This window comes from Gorilla gorilla, chromosome 13, assembly GCF_029281585.2.
Source record: "Gorilla gorilla gorilla isolate KB3781 chromosome 13, NHGRI_mGorGor1-v2.1_pri, whole genome shotgun sequence".
NCBI lineage: Eukaryota > Metazoa > Chordata > Mammalia > Primates > Hominidae > Gorilla > Gorilla gorilla.
Genome location: NC_073237.2, coordinates 37,194,528 through 37,211,994, shown reverse-complemented (window position 1 = coordinate 37,211,994; position 17,467 = coordinate 37,194,528). Strand labels below are relative to the sequence as shown.

Genomic DNA, 17,467 nt, shown 5'->3' with positions numbered 1-17,467 from the left:
GGGATATCCCGTCCTCTGGAGAACCTCCATCATCTCCAGGCGTAGTTGTTCTCTTCACCCTACCCCAGTTTCCCTTTTCCACCCTGCTTCCCTTTTCCATATTATTAATACAGTTAAATTCTCACTCAATGTCTATGCCTGTCACCCCTTTCAAACCTTGGAGTGCCTCTGAGGGCTATAAGGTGAATAAGGAATGACCGACTATCATGCGTGCACATTCACACTTCAATTCATATAACACTGCTGCACCCCGAAGATAAATAGGACTTATACTATTTGCATGTTTTGAAATTTGAAAACACATGTAGCTGGGACATACACAAAGCAATGATTTCTGAGTCTACCCAGAAATCATTTGTGGAGCCCCAGCTCAGGCAGGCTGAGAGCCTCTTAAAGACCCTGTCCCAGTTAAGTGACATCTCACTTTGTTCTCTCCAGGGAAGGCTCCCAGTGCGCTGGATGGCCATCGAGTCACTGAATTACAGTGTGTACACAACCAACAGTGATGTGTGAGTAAACTTCTTATTACCAAGGGATTTTTTTTTTTCCCTCCCAGAAACATATACATTTGACAGAGATTTTAAAAAGATACAGGAAAGTCCTGTATCTCTCGGGAACAAAGGTAACTAAAAAGCTCAGGAAATAAATTAACAGAATAAAGCCGCAGAGTAGACAGTTTCCAGAGTGCAGAATCACTTGTGGCAGGTTTTGGGTTTCCCTCTGCATACAGAAGTTGTGTATTCCTCATGTGCTTCAAGTTGCGAATTCTCGGACTCAACAGGAAGAAGGGACATACCGGCCTTCCTGTGGCTCCTCTCCCAGACCTACATCAGAGGAAGCAACCCAGAATAGCTGCTGGGGACAAAATAAGGCCAGACAGTGGGGGTCGTCTCTGCTTGCAGCCTGCAGTGATGCATCAGAGGCTGGCGGTGGAAGGAAGGATTGGCTTAGAGATTTAGGTCATCTTGCCTTGTACTCCATTTCCAGGAGGAAAAACCAAGGCCCCGAGGGTGGTGGTGACTTGTCCAAGGGGTTTTGCTGATGTCTAGGCATGAGGAGGGGGTGGGCAATTGCTGTGTCCTCACTGTATGCAAGGTGCTTTTTATATTTCTCTGCATAATTTTGAGGCAGGGATTATTGTCCCCACTTTTGGAAGAATACACTAAGAGGTCCCAAGAGGTTCAGCAACTTTTTCCAGGTCACATAAGTATTGGGTGGCAGAGATTGGATTTAACTCAGATCTGTGAAGCTCCACAACAAATTTCATCTGTTTTGGACAGTACCACCTTGTAGTCTCTAGTTAAAGTGATTTGGGGGCTCTGGCATAGTGAATACTGTTTCTTTGTTGTAACCCTTCCATTGAGCTAAGAGGAGAGAAACCTACACTGTGTGCAAGGGCCTATCCTAGGATGTAGACATTTAACATCTCCTTTTCTCAGAAAGGGTGGGTCTCCCTGGCTTTTGGAGCAGGAAAATGAGTGGTGACTCTGTTTGCTGATTGTTGGTTTCACACTTGTCCCTCCTGCAGATGGTCCTATGGTGTGTTACTATGGGAGATTGTTAGCTTAGGTGAGTATCTATGTTTATCTACCAGGTGAGACTCTAGGCAAAGGGAGTGGAACCCTCTAGCACTCCCTTGCTGCATAATTCCACAGGATGCCGTGTGTATGTGGTTCTACCAGATGTGACTTGGAAATAGAAACATAGTGTATTTATTCCCATATTTTTCTTTTTAAAAGCCCTATACCTAATGTCATATTTAACACTAATGACCTGGAGGCCATGAACTTCATTATATATTAATTGGCTCCGCTTGTACAAGTTGCCAAGTTAACTTCTAAAACTCTTAGATTATGCAGCTATTAAAAGTCACATTTTTGAAAGCCATTTAATAGCATGTGAAAATATGTAACAATTTCATGTATACCCTGATCCTAGTTTTATCAATATTGCATATTTTAAAAAACTGGAAGGCACTACACAGAAAGGTAATAACATTTATTCTTCATGCTTTTTAATGTGGCACATATACACCATGGAATACTATGCAGCCACAAAAAAGAATGAGTTCGTGTCCTTTGCAGGACCATGGATGAAGCTAGAAACCATCATCCTCAGTAAACTAACACAGGAATAGAAAACCAAATACCACATGTTGTCACTCATAACTGGGGGTTGAACAATGGGAACACATGGACACAGGGAGGATAACATCACACATTGGGGCCTGTCAGAGGGTATGGGAGGGAGAGCATCAGGACAAATACCTAATGTATGTGGGGCTTAAAACCTAGATGATGGGTCGATAGGTGCAGCAAACCACCATGGCACATGTATCTCAGAACTTAAAATAACTGTTCTACAATAAATATGCATGGCTTTTGTAATTAAAAAACTGGCCATAACTATCATTGCTAAAATATGAGTTACAAAACTATGGACTTCCAATCAGTAAAAAAGGTTAATCTAACAGATGTGCTTTGTGTGGGGAGACTTAGGCACTAAGGAAGCCTGCGGTGGTTCCTTCCCCTGAAGCAATGATCATGCTTTGGCATAGTCTATAGTGTAAGCCCAGCTGTGATGTGTGGTGGGTTTGCCAAGGGAGGCATGCAGGATGCTCACCCCCCTCTCTTGACATACTCTGTCTTCCTCCTGGCCTCTTATATTCAGAAACCCTGGACAGGAAGCATTGCTTTTCATGCCAGAGAGGACTTAGAGTGGCACTGTTTGTCTTCCAGGAGGCACACCCTACTGCGGGATGACTTGTGCAGAACTCTACGAGAAGCTGCCCCAGGGCTACAGACTGGAGAAGCCCCTGAACTGTGATGATGAGGTGTAAGTCAGGCCTCATCCTGGGGCTATTTTGTCTTACCTTCCCCCTGTGTGTTTCTGGGGCCAGCTGACTCTAGCAAAGTCAGCCGGTATACACATATACACAAACACCTACACACAGAGATCCCAAATAGGAACCCCTCCCCTTTTATTCACCTAATACTAATACTGTTATGTAATACACAAGAAGTATTAGCTTTACAGGCATAGAAATTTAGGAGTAATTTAATGACTCTTGGGAAGGTTGAAATGAGGAAGGGCAACAAATGCAGAAAAGCTCTGAAACAAATTCGTGAAGTTTTTCTTTAAACATACAACACTATCCTTGGGGATAAAGATTTCAAAGCTGTTCATTAAGAAGGATACATTTAGAAGGATACATTTTCGGGCTGGCAAGATGGCTGAATAGGAACAGCTCCAGTATGCAACTCCCAGCGAGATCAACGCAGAAGGCAAGTGATTTCTGCATTTCCAACTGAGGTACCTGGCTCATCTCATAGGGACTGGTTAGACAGTGGGTGCAGCCCATGGAGGGTGAGCTGAAGCCTCACCTGGGAAGCGCAAGGGGTCGGCAAACTCCCTTCCTAGGGAAGGAGGGACGGTGCCATGACGAATGGTGCATTCCAGCCCAGACACTAAGCTTTTCCCACAGTCTTTGCAACCTGCAGACCAGGAGATTCCCTCTATGCCAACAGGGCCGTGGGTTGCAAGCACCAAACTGGGTGGCCATTTGGGCAGACACCAAGCTAGCTGCAGGAGTTTCTTTTCATACCCCAGTGGCATCTGGAACACCAGCGAGTAAGAACTATTCACTCCCCTGGAAAGGGGGCTGAAGCCAGGGAGCCAAGTGGTCTAGCTCAGTGGAGCCCATCAAGCTAAGATAAGATAAGTCATTTATCAAGTACGATAAATGACTGTATGTGCTATGTACTGTTAAGGATGGGCAGGTCTGTTGATATTCTAGGTGTTGGGGATTGTCTTTGGAGATGGTGTTAATGTTCGGTAGTTGTGTGGGCCGATCGCTGTTCGTGCTTGTAAGCATTGGGAGGAGGTTTTAATGTGGGATGGGTTTTGTATGTACTATGGACGTTCAAGTATTTATGGTACTATATAATATGCTGGCTGGCAGTAATGCACGATATACATGGCGGTTGTTGATGGGTGAGCCAATACTTGGGTGGTACCCAAATTTGCTTCCCCATGAAAGAACAGAGAATAGTTTAAATTAGAATCTTAGCTTTGGGTGCTGATGGTGAAGTCAAGAACTTTTTCTCTGATTTGTCCTTAGAAGGAGGTCTTCGTCTCCGGTTTACAAGACCGGTGTATTAGCTTATACTACAGGGGCAGGTTCATTTGAGTATTTTGTTTTCGATTAGGGAGGTGGCTGGTATTAGAATTAGAATTGATGTGAAGTATAGTACGGAGGATACTTGTTCGATGATGGTGAAGGGATAGCTTACTGGTTGTCCTCCGATTCAGGTTAGGGCGAGGAGGTCTGCGGCTAGGAATCAATAAAGTGATTGACTCAATGGGCGGAATATTATGCTTTGTTGTTTGGACATGTGGAGAATAGGAATTACTGCTAGGATGAGGATAGATAGCAGTAGGGCTAGGACGCCTCCTAGTTTGTTGGGAATGGATCGGAGAATTGTGTAGGCGAATAGGAAATATCATTCGGGTTTGATGTGGGGTGGGGTGTTTAGGGGGTTAGCCAGGTTGTAGTTGTCTGGATCACCCAGGAGGTCTGGTGAGAACAGTGCTAGTGTCATTAGGGTGAGAAGAAAAAGGAATAGGCCCAGGATGTCTTTGATTGTGTAGTAGGGGTGGAAGGTAATTTTGTCGGAGTGGGAGGGGATGCCTAGGGGGTTATTTGATCCTGTTTCTTGTAGGAATGGAAGGTGGAGGGCTGTTAAGGCTGTGATAATGAAGGGTAAGATGAAGTGAAAGGTAAAGAACCGTGTGAGGGTGGGGCTATCTACTGAGTAGCCGCCTCACACTCACTGGACTAGGTCTTTCTGATGTATGGGATGGCGGATATTAAGTTTGTAATTACTGTGGCTCCTCAAAAGGATATTTGGCCTCATGGGAGGACATAGCCTATGAAGGCTATTGCTATGGTTGTGAGTAGGAGGATGATGCCAATGTTTCAGGTTTCTAGGTAGAGAAATGAGCCATAATACAGGCCTCGGCCGATGTGCAGGAAGAGACAGATGAAGAATATTGAGGCACCGTTAGTGTGAAGGTAGCGGATGATTCAGCCATAGTTTACATCTCGGGTGCTGTGGGCGATCGATGAGAAGGCGGTTGAAGTGTCTGGTGAGTAGTGTATGGCTAGGAATAACCCTGTGGTGATTTGAAGGATTAGGCAGGTGCCAAGAAGTGAGCCGAAGTTCCACCATGTGGAACTGGCTTGAAATTCTCGCTGCAAGCACAGCAGTATGAAGTTGACCTGGGCGAGGGCGCTCCAGCTTGGTGAGGGGAGAGGCATCTGCCATTACTGAGGCTTGAGTAGGCAGTTTTCCCCTCACAGTGTAAAAAAAGTCCCAGGGAAGTTCGAACTGGGTGGAGCCCACCACCGCTCCTCAAAGCCACTGTAGCCAGACTGCCTCTCTAGATTCTTCCTATCTGGGCAGGGCATCTCTGAAAGAAAGGCAACAGCCCCAGTCAGGGGCTTATAGATAAAACTCCCATCTCCATGGGACAAAGCACCTAGTGGTAGGGGTGGCTGTTTGTGTAGCTTCAGCAGACTTAAACGTTTCTGCCTGCCAGCTCTGAAGAGAGCAGTGGATCTCCCAGCACAGCACTTGAGCTCTGCTAAGGGACAGACTGCCTCAAGTGGGTCACTGACCCAACCCCTGTGCTCCCTGATCAAGTGGGTCACTGACCTGACCCCTGTGCTCCCTGACTGGGAGACATCTCCCAGTAGGGGTCGACAAGACACCTCATACAGGACAGCTCTGGCTGGCATCTGGCAGGTGCCCCTCTGGGACGAACCCAGGCAGCAATCTTTGCTGTTCTACAGCCTCTGCTAGTGATATCCAGGCAGACAGGGTCTGGAGTCGACCTCCAGCCAACTCCAGCAGACCTTCAGCACAGGGGCCTGACTATTAGAAGGAATAGTATCAACATCAACAAAAAGGACCTCCACACCAAAACCCCATTTGAAGGTAGATAAATCCACGAAGATGGAGAGAAACCAGTGCAAAAATACTAAAAATTCACTGCAAAAACGCTGAAAATTCCAAAAACCAGAATGCCTCTCTTCCAAAGGATCACAACTCCTTACCAGCAAGGGAACAAAACTGGACGAATGAGTTTGACAAACTGACAGAAGTAGGCTTCAGAAGGTGGGTAATAACAAATTCCTTCAAGCTAAAGGAGCATGTTCTAACCCAATGCAAGGAAGCTGCTAAGAACATTGAAAAAAGGTTAGATGAATTGCAACTAGAATAACCAGTTTAGAGAAGAACATAAATGACCTGATGGAGCTAAAAATCACAGCACGAATACTTCATGAAGCATACACAAGTATCAATAGCTGAATGGATCAAGTGGAAGAAAGGGTATCAGACATTGAAGATAAAGCATGAAGACAAGATTAGAGAAAAAAGAATGAAAAGGAATGAACAAAGCCTCCAAGAAATATGAGACTATGTGAAAAGACCAAACCTGAAAGTGACGGGGAGAATGGAACGAAGTTGGAAAACACTCTTCAGGATATTACCCAGGAGAACTTCCCCAACCTAGCAAGACAGGCCAACATTCAAATTCAGGAAATACAGAGACCACCACAAAGACACTCCTTGAGAAGAGCAAACCCAAGACACATAAATCATTAGGTTCACCAAGGTTGAAATGAAAGAAAAAATGTTAAGGGCAGCCAGAGAGAGAGGTCAGGTTACCCACAAAGGGAAGCCAAACAGACTAACAGTAGACCTCTCTGTAGAAACCCTCTGTAGAAACCCTAAGAGCCAGAAGAGAGTGGGGGCCAGTATTCAACATTCTTAAGAGAGTAATTTTCAACCCAGAATTTCATATCCAAGCAAACTAAGCTACATAACTGAAGGAGAAATAAATCCTCTACAGACAAGCAAATGCTGACATATTTTGTCACCACCAGGCGTACCTTACAAGAGCTCCTGAAGGAAGCACTAAACATGGAAAGGAAAACCTGGCACCAGCCACCGCAAGAACATACCAAAATCTAAAGACCATCGACACTACATCAACTAATGGGAAAAATAACCAGCTAGTGCATCATAATGACAGGATCAAATTCACACATTATAATATTAAGACCCATCTAACGTGCAAAGACACACATAGGCTCAAAATAAAGGGATGACGGCATATTTACCAAGCAAATGGAAAGCAATAAAAAAAGCAGGGGTTGCAATCCTAGTCTCTGATAAAACAGACTTTAAACCAACAAAGATCAAAAGAGACAAAGAAGGGCATTACATAATGGTAAAGGGATCAATGCACCAAGAACAGCTAACTATCTTAAATATATACGCACCCAATACAGGAGCACCCAGATTCTTTAAGTCTCTTTGTAGGTCTCTAAGAGTTTGCTTTAAGTCTCCCACTATTATTGTGTGGGAGTCTAACACCCCACTATCAATATTAGATCAACGAGACAGAAGATTAACAAGGATATTCGGGACTTGAATTCAGCTCTGGACCAAGTAGACCTAATAGACATCTACAGAACTCTCCACCCCAAATCAACAGAATATACATTCTTCTCAGCACCTCATCACACTTAAAGCTGACCACATAACTGGAAGTAAAACATTCCTAAGCAAATGCGAAAGAACGGAAATCATAACAGTTTCTTAGACTACAGTGCAATCAAATTAGAACTCAGGATTAAGAAACTCACTGAAAACCACACAACTACATGGAAACTGAACAACCTGCTCCTGAATGACTACTGGGTAAATAACGAAATGAAGGCAGAAATAAAGATGTTCTCTGAAACCAGTGAGAACAAAGACACAACATACCAGAATCTCTGGGACACATTTAAAGCAGTGTGTAGAGGGAAATTTTATAGCTCTAAATGCCCACAGGAGAAAGCAGGAAAGATCTAAAATTGACACCCTAACATCACAATTAAAAGAACTAGAGAAGCAACAGCAAACAAATTCAAAAACTAGCAGAAGGCAAGAAATAACTAAGATCAGAGCAGCACTGAAGGAGACAGGGACACGAAAAACCCTTCAAAAAAAATCAGTGAATCCAGGAGCTAGTTTTTTGAAAAGATAACAAAATAGACTGCTAGCCAGACTAATGAAGAAAAGCGAGAACAATCAAATAGATGCAACAAAAATGATAAAGGGGATATCACCACTGATCCCACAGAAATACAAACTACCATCAGAGAATACTATAAACACCTCTATGAAAATAAACTAGAAAATCTAGAAGAAATGGATAAATTCATGGACATATACATCCTCCTATGTCTAAACCAGGAAGAAGTCGAATCCCTGAATAGACCAGTAACAAGTTCTGAAATTGAGGCAGTAATTAATAGCTTACCAACCAAAAAAAGTCCAGGACCAGACGGATCCACAGCTGAATTCTACCAGAGGTACAAAGAGGAGCTGGTACCATTCCTTCTGCAACTACTCCGAATAATAGAAAAAGAGGGATCTTTCCTAACTCATTTTATGAGGTCAGCATCATCCTGATACCCAAACCTGGCAGAGACACAACAAAAAAGAAAACCTCAGGCCAATATCCCTGATGAACATTGATGCGAAAATTCTCAATAAAATACTGGGAAACAGAATCCAGCAGCACATCAAAAAGCTTATTCACCATGATCAAGTCTGCTTCATCCTTGGGATGCAAGGCTGGTTCAACATACGCAAATCAATAAACATAATCCATCATCTAAACAGAACCAATGAAAAAAAACCACATGTATCTCAATACATGGAGAAAAGCCTTCAAGGAAATTCAACACCCCCTCAGGCTAAACACGCTCAGTAAACTAGGTATTGATGGAACATATCTCAAAATATTAAGAGCTGTTTATGACAAACCCACAGCCAGTATCACACTGAATGGACAAAAGCTGGAAGCATTCCCTTTGAAAACGGGCATAAGACAAGGATGCCCTCTCTCGCCCCTCCTGTTCAACATAGGACTGAAAGTTCTGGCCAGGGCAATCAGGCAAGAGAAAGAAAAAAAGGGCATTCAAATAGGAAGAGAGGAAGTCAAACTGTCTGTGTCTGCAAATGACATGATTGTATTTCTAGAAAAACCCATTGTCTCAGCCCAAAATCTCTTTAAGCTGATAAGCAACTTCAGCAAAGTCTCAGGATACAAAATCAGTGTGCAAAAATCACAAGCATTCCTATACACCAATAGCACACAAACAGAGAGCCAAACCATGAGTGAACTCTCATTCACAACTGCTACAAAGAGAATAAAATATCTAGGAATCCAACTTACAAGGGATGTGAAAGACCTCTTCAAGGAGAACTACAAACCACTGCTCAAGGAAATAAGAGAGGACACAAACAAACGGAAAAACATTCCATGCTCATGGACAGGAAGAATCAATATTGTGAAAATGGCCACACTGCCCAGTGTTATCACCATCAAGCTACCATTTACTTTCTTCACAGAATTAGATAAAACTGCTTTAAATTTCATATGGAACCAAAAAAGAGCCTGCATAGCCAAGACAATCCTAAGCAAAAAGAACAAAACTAGAGGCATCAAGCTACCTGACTTCCAACTATACTACAAGGCTACAATAACCAAAACAGCATGGTACTGGTACCAAAACAGATATATAGACCAAAGGAACAAGACAGAGGCCTCAGGAATAACACCACACATCTACAACCATCTGATCTTTGACAAACCTGACAAAAACAAGCAATGGAGAAAGGATTGCCTATTTAATAAATGGCATTGGGAAAACTGGCTAGCCATATGCAGAAAACTGAAATTGGACCCCTTCCTTACACCTTATAAAAAATTAACTCGAGATGGATTAAAGACAAACATAAAATATAAAACCATAAAAACCCTAGAAGAAAACCTGGGCAATACCATTCAGGACATAGGCATGGGCAAAGACTTCATGACTAAAACACCAAAAGCAATGGCAACAAAAGCCAAAATTGACAAATGGGATCTAATCAAACTAAAGAGCTTCTGCACAGCAAAATAAGCTATCATGAGAGTGAACAGGCAACCTACAGAATGGGAGAAAATTTTTGCAATCTATCCTTCTGACAAAGGGCTAATATCCAGAATCTACAAAGCACTTCAACAAATTTACAAGAAAAAAACCCCATCAAAAAGTGGGCAAAGGATATGGACAGACACTTCTCAAAAGAAGACATTTATGCAGACAACAAACATGAAAAAAGCTCATCATCACTGGTCATTAGAGAAATGCCTATCAAAACCACAATGAGATGCCATTTCACACCAGTTAGAATAGCTATCATTAAAAAGTCAGGAAATGACAGATGCTGGAGAGGATGTGGAGAAATAGGAATGCTTTTACACTGTTGGTGGGAGTGTAAATTAGCTCAACCATTGTGGAAGTCAGTGTGGCGATTCCTCAGGGATCTAGAACTAGAAATACCATTTGACCCAGCCATCCCATTACTGGGAATATACCCAAAGGATTATAAATCATTCTACTATAAAGACACATGCACACATATGTTTATTGCAGCACTGTTCACAATAGCAAAGACTTGGAACCAACCCAAATGCCCATTAATGATAAACTGGATAAAGAAAATGTGGCACATATACACCATGGAATACTATGCAGCCATAAGAAAGGATGAGTTCTTGTCCTTTGGACGGACATGGATGAAGCTGGAAACCAACATTCTCAGGAAACTAGCACAAGAACAGAAGACCAAACATTGCATGTTCTCACTCATAAGTTGGAGTTTAAGGATGAGAACACATGGACACAGGGAGGGGAACATCACATACCTGTTGGGGGGTAGGGGCTAGGGGAGGGATAGCATTAGGTGAAATACCTAATGTAGATGACAGGTTGATGGGTGCGGCAAACCACCATGGCACTTGTATACATATGTAACAAACCTGCACATTCTCCACATGTATCCCAGAACTGAAAGTATAATAATAAAAAAATAAAGATACATGTTCTTGCCTAGAACCTTGCTTCTGCTAAGATTACTTTCAAAAGTAAGATTTATTCCAAGGGTAAGAATAATGAACTGTAGTGATACCAGCATTCCGTGGTAGAAGCTAACTGGCATGTTTGAAGACTGCAAGGCTCTAGGTTGAGCAAATAATTTATTGTCTAAATGGAGCTACTTCTAAGAGTGACGGAGGGTGTTAATCTCACTGGAGCAAGAAGCATACATACCATCCTGGAAAAACCTGGACATAGTTGGACCATCACTAGACATAGTCCCTAAAATTCCACCTTTTGAGGGTCACTTCATAAGGGGTGAGAAGATTTTTTAGTCTTTAAGAAACTTATGTTAAAGTATAAGCTGTTCTGGGATCTGTGACACCCTAAGCCAATGGTTGATAGCCTTCCATGCACATAAGGTTTCCCAGCGTCATTTGTTCAGCATGTGGGCTCTTGGTCCCCACTGTCAGTCATTGATTCTATAAGTTTAGGGCAGGTTCCAGAATTCTGCATTTTAATAACAGAGTAGTTCTGAGCACAACTGAGTAAGCACTGTCTTAGGTCAGTGTTTCCCAAACTATGTTTTCACGTGTTGTGCAATATATAAATACATGATACAAGGGGAAAGGAGTTCTGTGGTCAATTAAGTTGGAAACTTTGTGTTAAACCTGTTGTCTTAGTCATTTCCGGCTGCTGTAACAACATACCATAAACTTGGTGGCTTATAAACAACAGAGATGTATTTCTCACAGTTCTGAAGGCTGGGAAATCCAAGATCAAAGCGCTAGCAGATTTGGTGGCCATGAGCCATTTCCTGGCTCATAGATGGCCATCTTTCTGCTGTGTCCTCACATGGCACTAGGGGCAAAAGAGCTCTTTGAGGCCTTTTCTGTAAGAGCACGAATCCCATTCATGAGGGTTCTACCCTCATGACCTGATCACCTCTCAAAGGACCTACCTTCAAACACCATCACATGGTTTCAACACGTGATTTTTGGGTGGCATGAACATTCAGTCCATAGCACCTGGTTAAACAGGCATTTTTTTGTTTTTAATGACAGTGCTTCTAAAAGTCCTGCCTCTTAAAGGGACTTTATATGGGTGGCATTTTACAAGTTTGAGCATGGGCCCTTTGAGAGACACTAACATTTTGAAATATGCAGCATTCCAAGGCAAATGCTGCTCTAGACACATACCCAGTTCTTTCTAGATGATTGCAATAGCTGAGCCCAAGGTCCTGCAGAAACAGTACCGAGGGTAGGAACTAAATCTATGGGGAGTTGAAATGAGACTGGCTTAGGGAGGTGGGAGGCCTCATAGAAACTTCCTAGGGGCTGTACTTTGGTTAAGCTTCATAACCATGCACTGGGTGGCTTCATTCTCTCCTCTCTTTTCCTGCCGTGCCTAGGACTGAAGCACAGTTATAGAATTAACCCTTTAATTCTTTGCTTTCGAAGGTATGATCTAATGAGACAATGCTGGCGGGAGAAGCCTTATGAGAGGCCATCATTTGCCCAGATATTGGTGTCCTTAAACAGAATGTTAGAGGAGCGAAAGGTAAGTATTAAAGTCAGGCAGGACATCTTTAATTGGAATACCTGATGTGCCCAGGGTGGTTCATAAAAAACATTGAAACAATTGAAGAAGTTCTTCTTGGCATGGCCCTAAGTATTATAGAAACAAAGGATGTCCCTCCACCCCTGCGACTTTGAAGAAGTTACAATTTTGGGGGGAAATAAGATTTCTATACAAGATATAGTCACGTACACACTAGAATAACATACAGAATTAGCCTATTAGAGCTGGAAGGAATTTTAGTCATATAGCCTGACGCTTTAATTTTATAGATGAAGAAACAGACTCAGAAGTGGGTGACTTGACCAAGGACACACAGCAAGTAGACAACAGAGCCTGACCTGCAGGTTACTATGAGGAGGGTCAGGAACTCCACAAAAATTTCTAGAAGTAAGTTGGCTGTACCGATCCGGGAGTCAAAAGAAAAGTAAATACAGTTTAAAGAAATAGTCATCAAAACCCAAGTGGTAATTCAACTAGAGATGCAGGTGAGATCACACAGAGAGATGTGAAAATGAGATTCAGACAGAGGAAGGAACCCTAGAGAAGCTGAACACATTAGGAGGTACCAATAAGACACTGTGAGAAAGGCAAGCTCAGAAACTGAGGATACAGTATGAAATCTTACTTGCAGAAGGCAAGGGGATGCATTTTAGGAAGAAAGTCATCAAATACAACAGAGGGACTGAGGACAGAAAAGTATCCCCCAAGTGCTTAGTATATGAGTTGCAACAAACTAAGAAAACCAAGGTATTGCTGTAACTGCCGCTGGCAGAGGTGGAATCAAAGCAGCCTATGTCTCTGAACCATTTTCATTCTTCCAGACCTACGTGAATACCACGCTTTATGAGAAGTTTACTTATGCAGGAATTGACTGTTCTGCTGAAGAAGCGGCCTAGGACAGAACATCTGTGTACCCTCTGTTTCCCTTTCACTGGCATGGGAGACCCTTGACACCTGCTGAGAAAACATGCCTCTGCCAAGAGATGTGATATAGAAGTGTACATATGTGCTGTACACCTGGGACCTTCACCACTGTAGATCCCATGCATGGATCTATGTAGTATGCTCTGACTCTAATAGGACTGTATATACTGTTTTAAGAATGGGCTGAAATCAGAATGCCTGTTTGTGGTTTCATATGCAATAATATATTTTTTTAAAAATGTGGACTTCATAGGAAGGCGTGAGTACAATTAGTATAATGCATAACTCGTTGTCCTAGATATTTTGATATTTACCTATATGTTGAATGCTATTAAGTGTTTTCCTGTGTCAAAGTAAAATATTGTTAATAAACCTAACAATGACCCTGATAGTACAGGTTAAGTGAGAGAACTATATGAATTCTAACAAGTCATAGGTTAATATTTAAGAGACTGAAAAATCTAAGTGATATAAATCAGATTCTTCTCTCTCAATTTTATCCCTCACCTGTAGCAGCCAGCCCCATTTCATTTAGTCATGTGACCACTCTGTCTTCTGTTTCCACAGCCTGCAAGTCAGTCCAGGATGCTAACATCTAAAAATAGACTTAAATTTCATTACTTACAAGCCTCAGAATCTTTAGAGAAGTATACATAAGTTTAGGATAAAATAATGGGATTTTCTTTTCTTTTCTCTGGTAATATTGACTTGTATATTTTAAGAAATAACAGAAAGCCTGGGTGACATTCGGGAGACATGTGACATTTATATATTGAATTAATATCCCTACATGTATTGCACATTGTAAAAAGTTTTAGTTTTGATGAGTTGTGAGTTTACCTTGTATACTGTAGGCACACTTTGCACTGATATATCATGAGTGAATAAATGTCTTGCCTACTCACGTCTCATCCAGGAGTGTGTCTCATAGCTATTGCCACATGTCCTTATTATACTTTAAAGAAAAATGCTTTAAATTATCCATCCCTAGCACATAGAGTAGTGCGAGTATACTCCACCAGATATAGAATCTGAAGCTCATCAGATTGAAAAGGTCTCCTAGAAGTGTTCTACTGCCTATTTCTTTTTCTTGCAACAGGTAGTACACCTTTGGGAGTGTTCCAGTGTGAACCAAGGGCTTAGAATTGGAATTCCTTTTAATTGTGTTACAATGTTAAATAAAGTCCTCACACAATGTCATTGATAGGTTTGTGGAAACTGCAGTACTATATAGTGAAACCAATTTTACCATAGGGTAACTGATAGAAACAAGATGCTATCCCCATCAAGCTACCATTGACTTTCTTCATAGAACTGGAAAAAACTACTTTATATGGAACCAAAAAAGAGCCCACATAGCCAAGACAATTCTAAGCAAAAAGAACAAAATTGGAGGTATCAGGCTACCTGACTTCAAACTATACTACAAGGCTACAGTAACCAAAACAGCATGGTACTGGTACCAAAACAGATGTATAGACCAATGGAACAGAACAGAGGCCTCAGGAGTAACACCACACATCTACAACCATCTGATCTTTGACAAACCTGACAAAAGCAATGGGGAAATGATTCCCTATTTAATAAATGGTGTTAGGAAAACTGGCTAGCCATATGCAGAAGACTGGATCTCTTCCTTATACCTTACACAAAAATTAACTCAAGATGGATTAGAGACTTAAACGTAAGATCTAAAACCATAAAAGCCCTAGAAGAACACCTGGGCAATACCATTCAGGACATAGGCAAAGACTTCATGACTAAAACACCAAATGCAATGGCAACAAAAGCCAAAATTGACAAACGGGATCTAATCAAACTAAAGAGCTTCTGCACAGCAAAATAAACTACCATCAGAGTGAACAGGCAACCTACAGAATGGGAGAAAATTTTTGCAACCTAGCCATCTGACAAAGGGCTAATATCCAGAATCTACAAAGAGCGTAAACAAATTTACAAGAAAAAACAACCCCATCAAAAAGTGGGCAAAGGATATGAACAGACACTTCTCCAAAGAAGACATTTATGCAGCCAACAAACACGAAAAAAAAAGCACATCACCACTGGTCATGAGAGAAATGCAAATCAAAACCACAATGAGATACCATCTCATGCCAGTTAGAATGGTGATCATTAAAAAGTCCGGAAACAACAGATGCTGGAAAGGATGTGGATAAATAGGAATGCTTTTACACTGCTGCTGAAAGTGTAAATTAGTTCAACCATTGTGGAAGACAGTGTGGCGATTCCTCAAGGATCTAGAACCAGAAATACCATTTGACCCAGCAATCCCATTACTGGGTATATACCCAAAGGATTATAAATCATTCTACTATAAAGACACATGCACACGTATGTTTATTGCAGCACTGTTCACAATAGCAAAGACTTGGAACCAACCCAAATGCTCATCAATAATTGACTGGATAAAAAAAATGTGGCACATATACACCATGGAACCCTATGCAGTCATAAAAAAGGATGAGTTCATGTCCTTTTTAGGGACATGGATGCAGCTGGAAACCATCATTCTCAGCAAACTAACACAAGAACAGAAAACCAAACACCACATGTTCTCACTCATAAGTGGGAGTTGAACAGTGAGAACACATGGACGTCGGGGGGGGGGGGCATCACACAGCGGGGCCTCTCGAGGAGGGCTAGCATTAGGAGAAGTACCTAATGTAGATGGCAGGTTGATGGGTGCAGCAAACCACCCTGCCACGTGTATACCTATGTAACAAACCTGCACGTTCTGCACATGTACCCCAGAGCTTAAAGTATAATAAAGAAAGAAACAAGAGTTAAGTGTCTGTAGCATACAGTACATTATTTCACTTAAGTCAGTTTCCAAGAACCTATTGAGAACATTGAGGACATACTGTAGTTCTACATGCTGCACAAACTTTACATATTCTTATGTATTCAGGAATTACAACTAGGCAACTGAATTCATCCTGAACACTCTTTATTCCCAACAGCATATTCAAGCAAAGACACAGAGCAAAATAAAGGCTGCTCACATAACACTTAACTAAATGGAAACATGAATGAAAAGCCACTGAAATATCGGTCCAGCATGTCTTCACCAAGAGGGCATACTAGGAGATACCAGTCTTTATCTTCCCACACAAAAAAAAAGAATAAATAAATAAATACAGACAACTATTCACATACCAAAACAACCCAGAGGGAGTGCAAGGACCCATTATAGGATCTGCAGCAATACAGTGGAGCACAGTAATGGAGAATAACCACACAGAAAGGATTGTGATCAGCATATTTAATACACCAGGAGATGTCTAGGAACAAAGGTGGAGGCCTTGGTATGAGCCACACAGCAGAACTACTGTGGTCACGGTGACCTGCTTTACAGAGGATACCAGCATCTCCTGCCACTGAGGTATCAGACAGTCATTCCCACTGGAGAACCTTAGAAAAGGAAATGCACATCCCTAAAAACCCCTACCCCCGGAAGTGGTTGCTGTTGAGACACTTTAAGAAAGGAGCCACCATTTCTTCTAACCCTGTACATACCTCAATCTTGGAGCTGCAGCCACTTCATAAGAGCCCACAAGCTCCAGTCTCAGGCTCTGTGGCTGCATTGGGCCCATCCTTGTCTCAGACACTGTAGCGACTGCCATAGTGAGCTAGTTTGTACTCTGGGCCCTAGAGTCCATACTCTACACACCAGTTCAGCCGCATGGATAACTAGGCTCCATCCTAACCCTAGAGCCATGCTAACTCTGTGTATACCTGTGCTTCCATTCTTGGTTCCCTGGCTACTTCACAAGCATTTGTAGCCCAAAGCTGCTACCAACATGACAGACAGGGTGCCTGTGCCTCAAGCCAACAGCTCAGTCACCATAGAGAACGAGGCCCTGCCCTGACTCTGGAGCTTCTCTAACACTGTGCATGTCTGTGCTCCCATTCTTGTCTCTACCAGCCACTCCAGAGCATCTGTGGCTTGCATAC

General features: G+C 42.2%; 1 protein-coding gene across 4 annotated transcripts in view; it reads left to right on the top strand.

The window, feature by feature from the left end:
- TEK (TEK receptor tyrosine kinase) overlaps positions 1-14,403 on the top strand; it is a 123,197-nt gene extending 108,794 nt beyond the window's left edge. For all 4 annotated transcript variants that reach the window (XM_019034171.4, XM_004047894.5, XM_055350817.2 and 1 more), the window contains 5 exons: positions 439-509; positions 1,529-1,569; positions 2,739-2,835; positions 12,448-12,547; positions 13,390-14,403. In XM_019034171.4, the coding sequence (XP_018889716.1) occupies positions 439-509; positions 1,529-1,569; positions 2,739-2,835; positions 12,448-12,547; positions 13,390-13,464 (384 nt within the window). In that variant the 3' untranslated portion in view covers positions 13,465-14,403. The remainder of the gene's footprint in view (positions 1-438; positions 510-1,528; positions 1,570-2,738; positions 2,836-12,447; positions 12,548-13,389) is intronic.
- Positions 14,404-17,467: the final 3,064 nt, after the last annotated feature.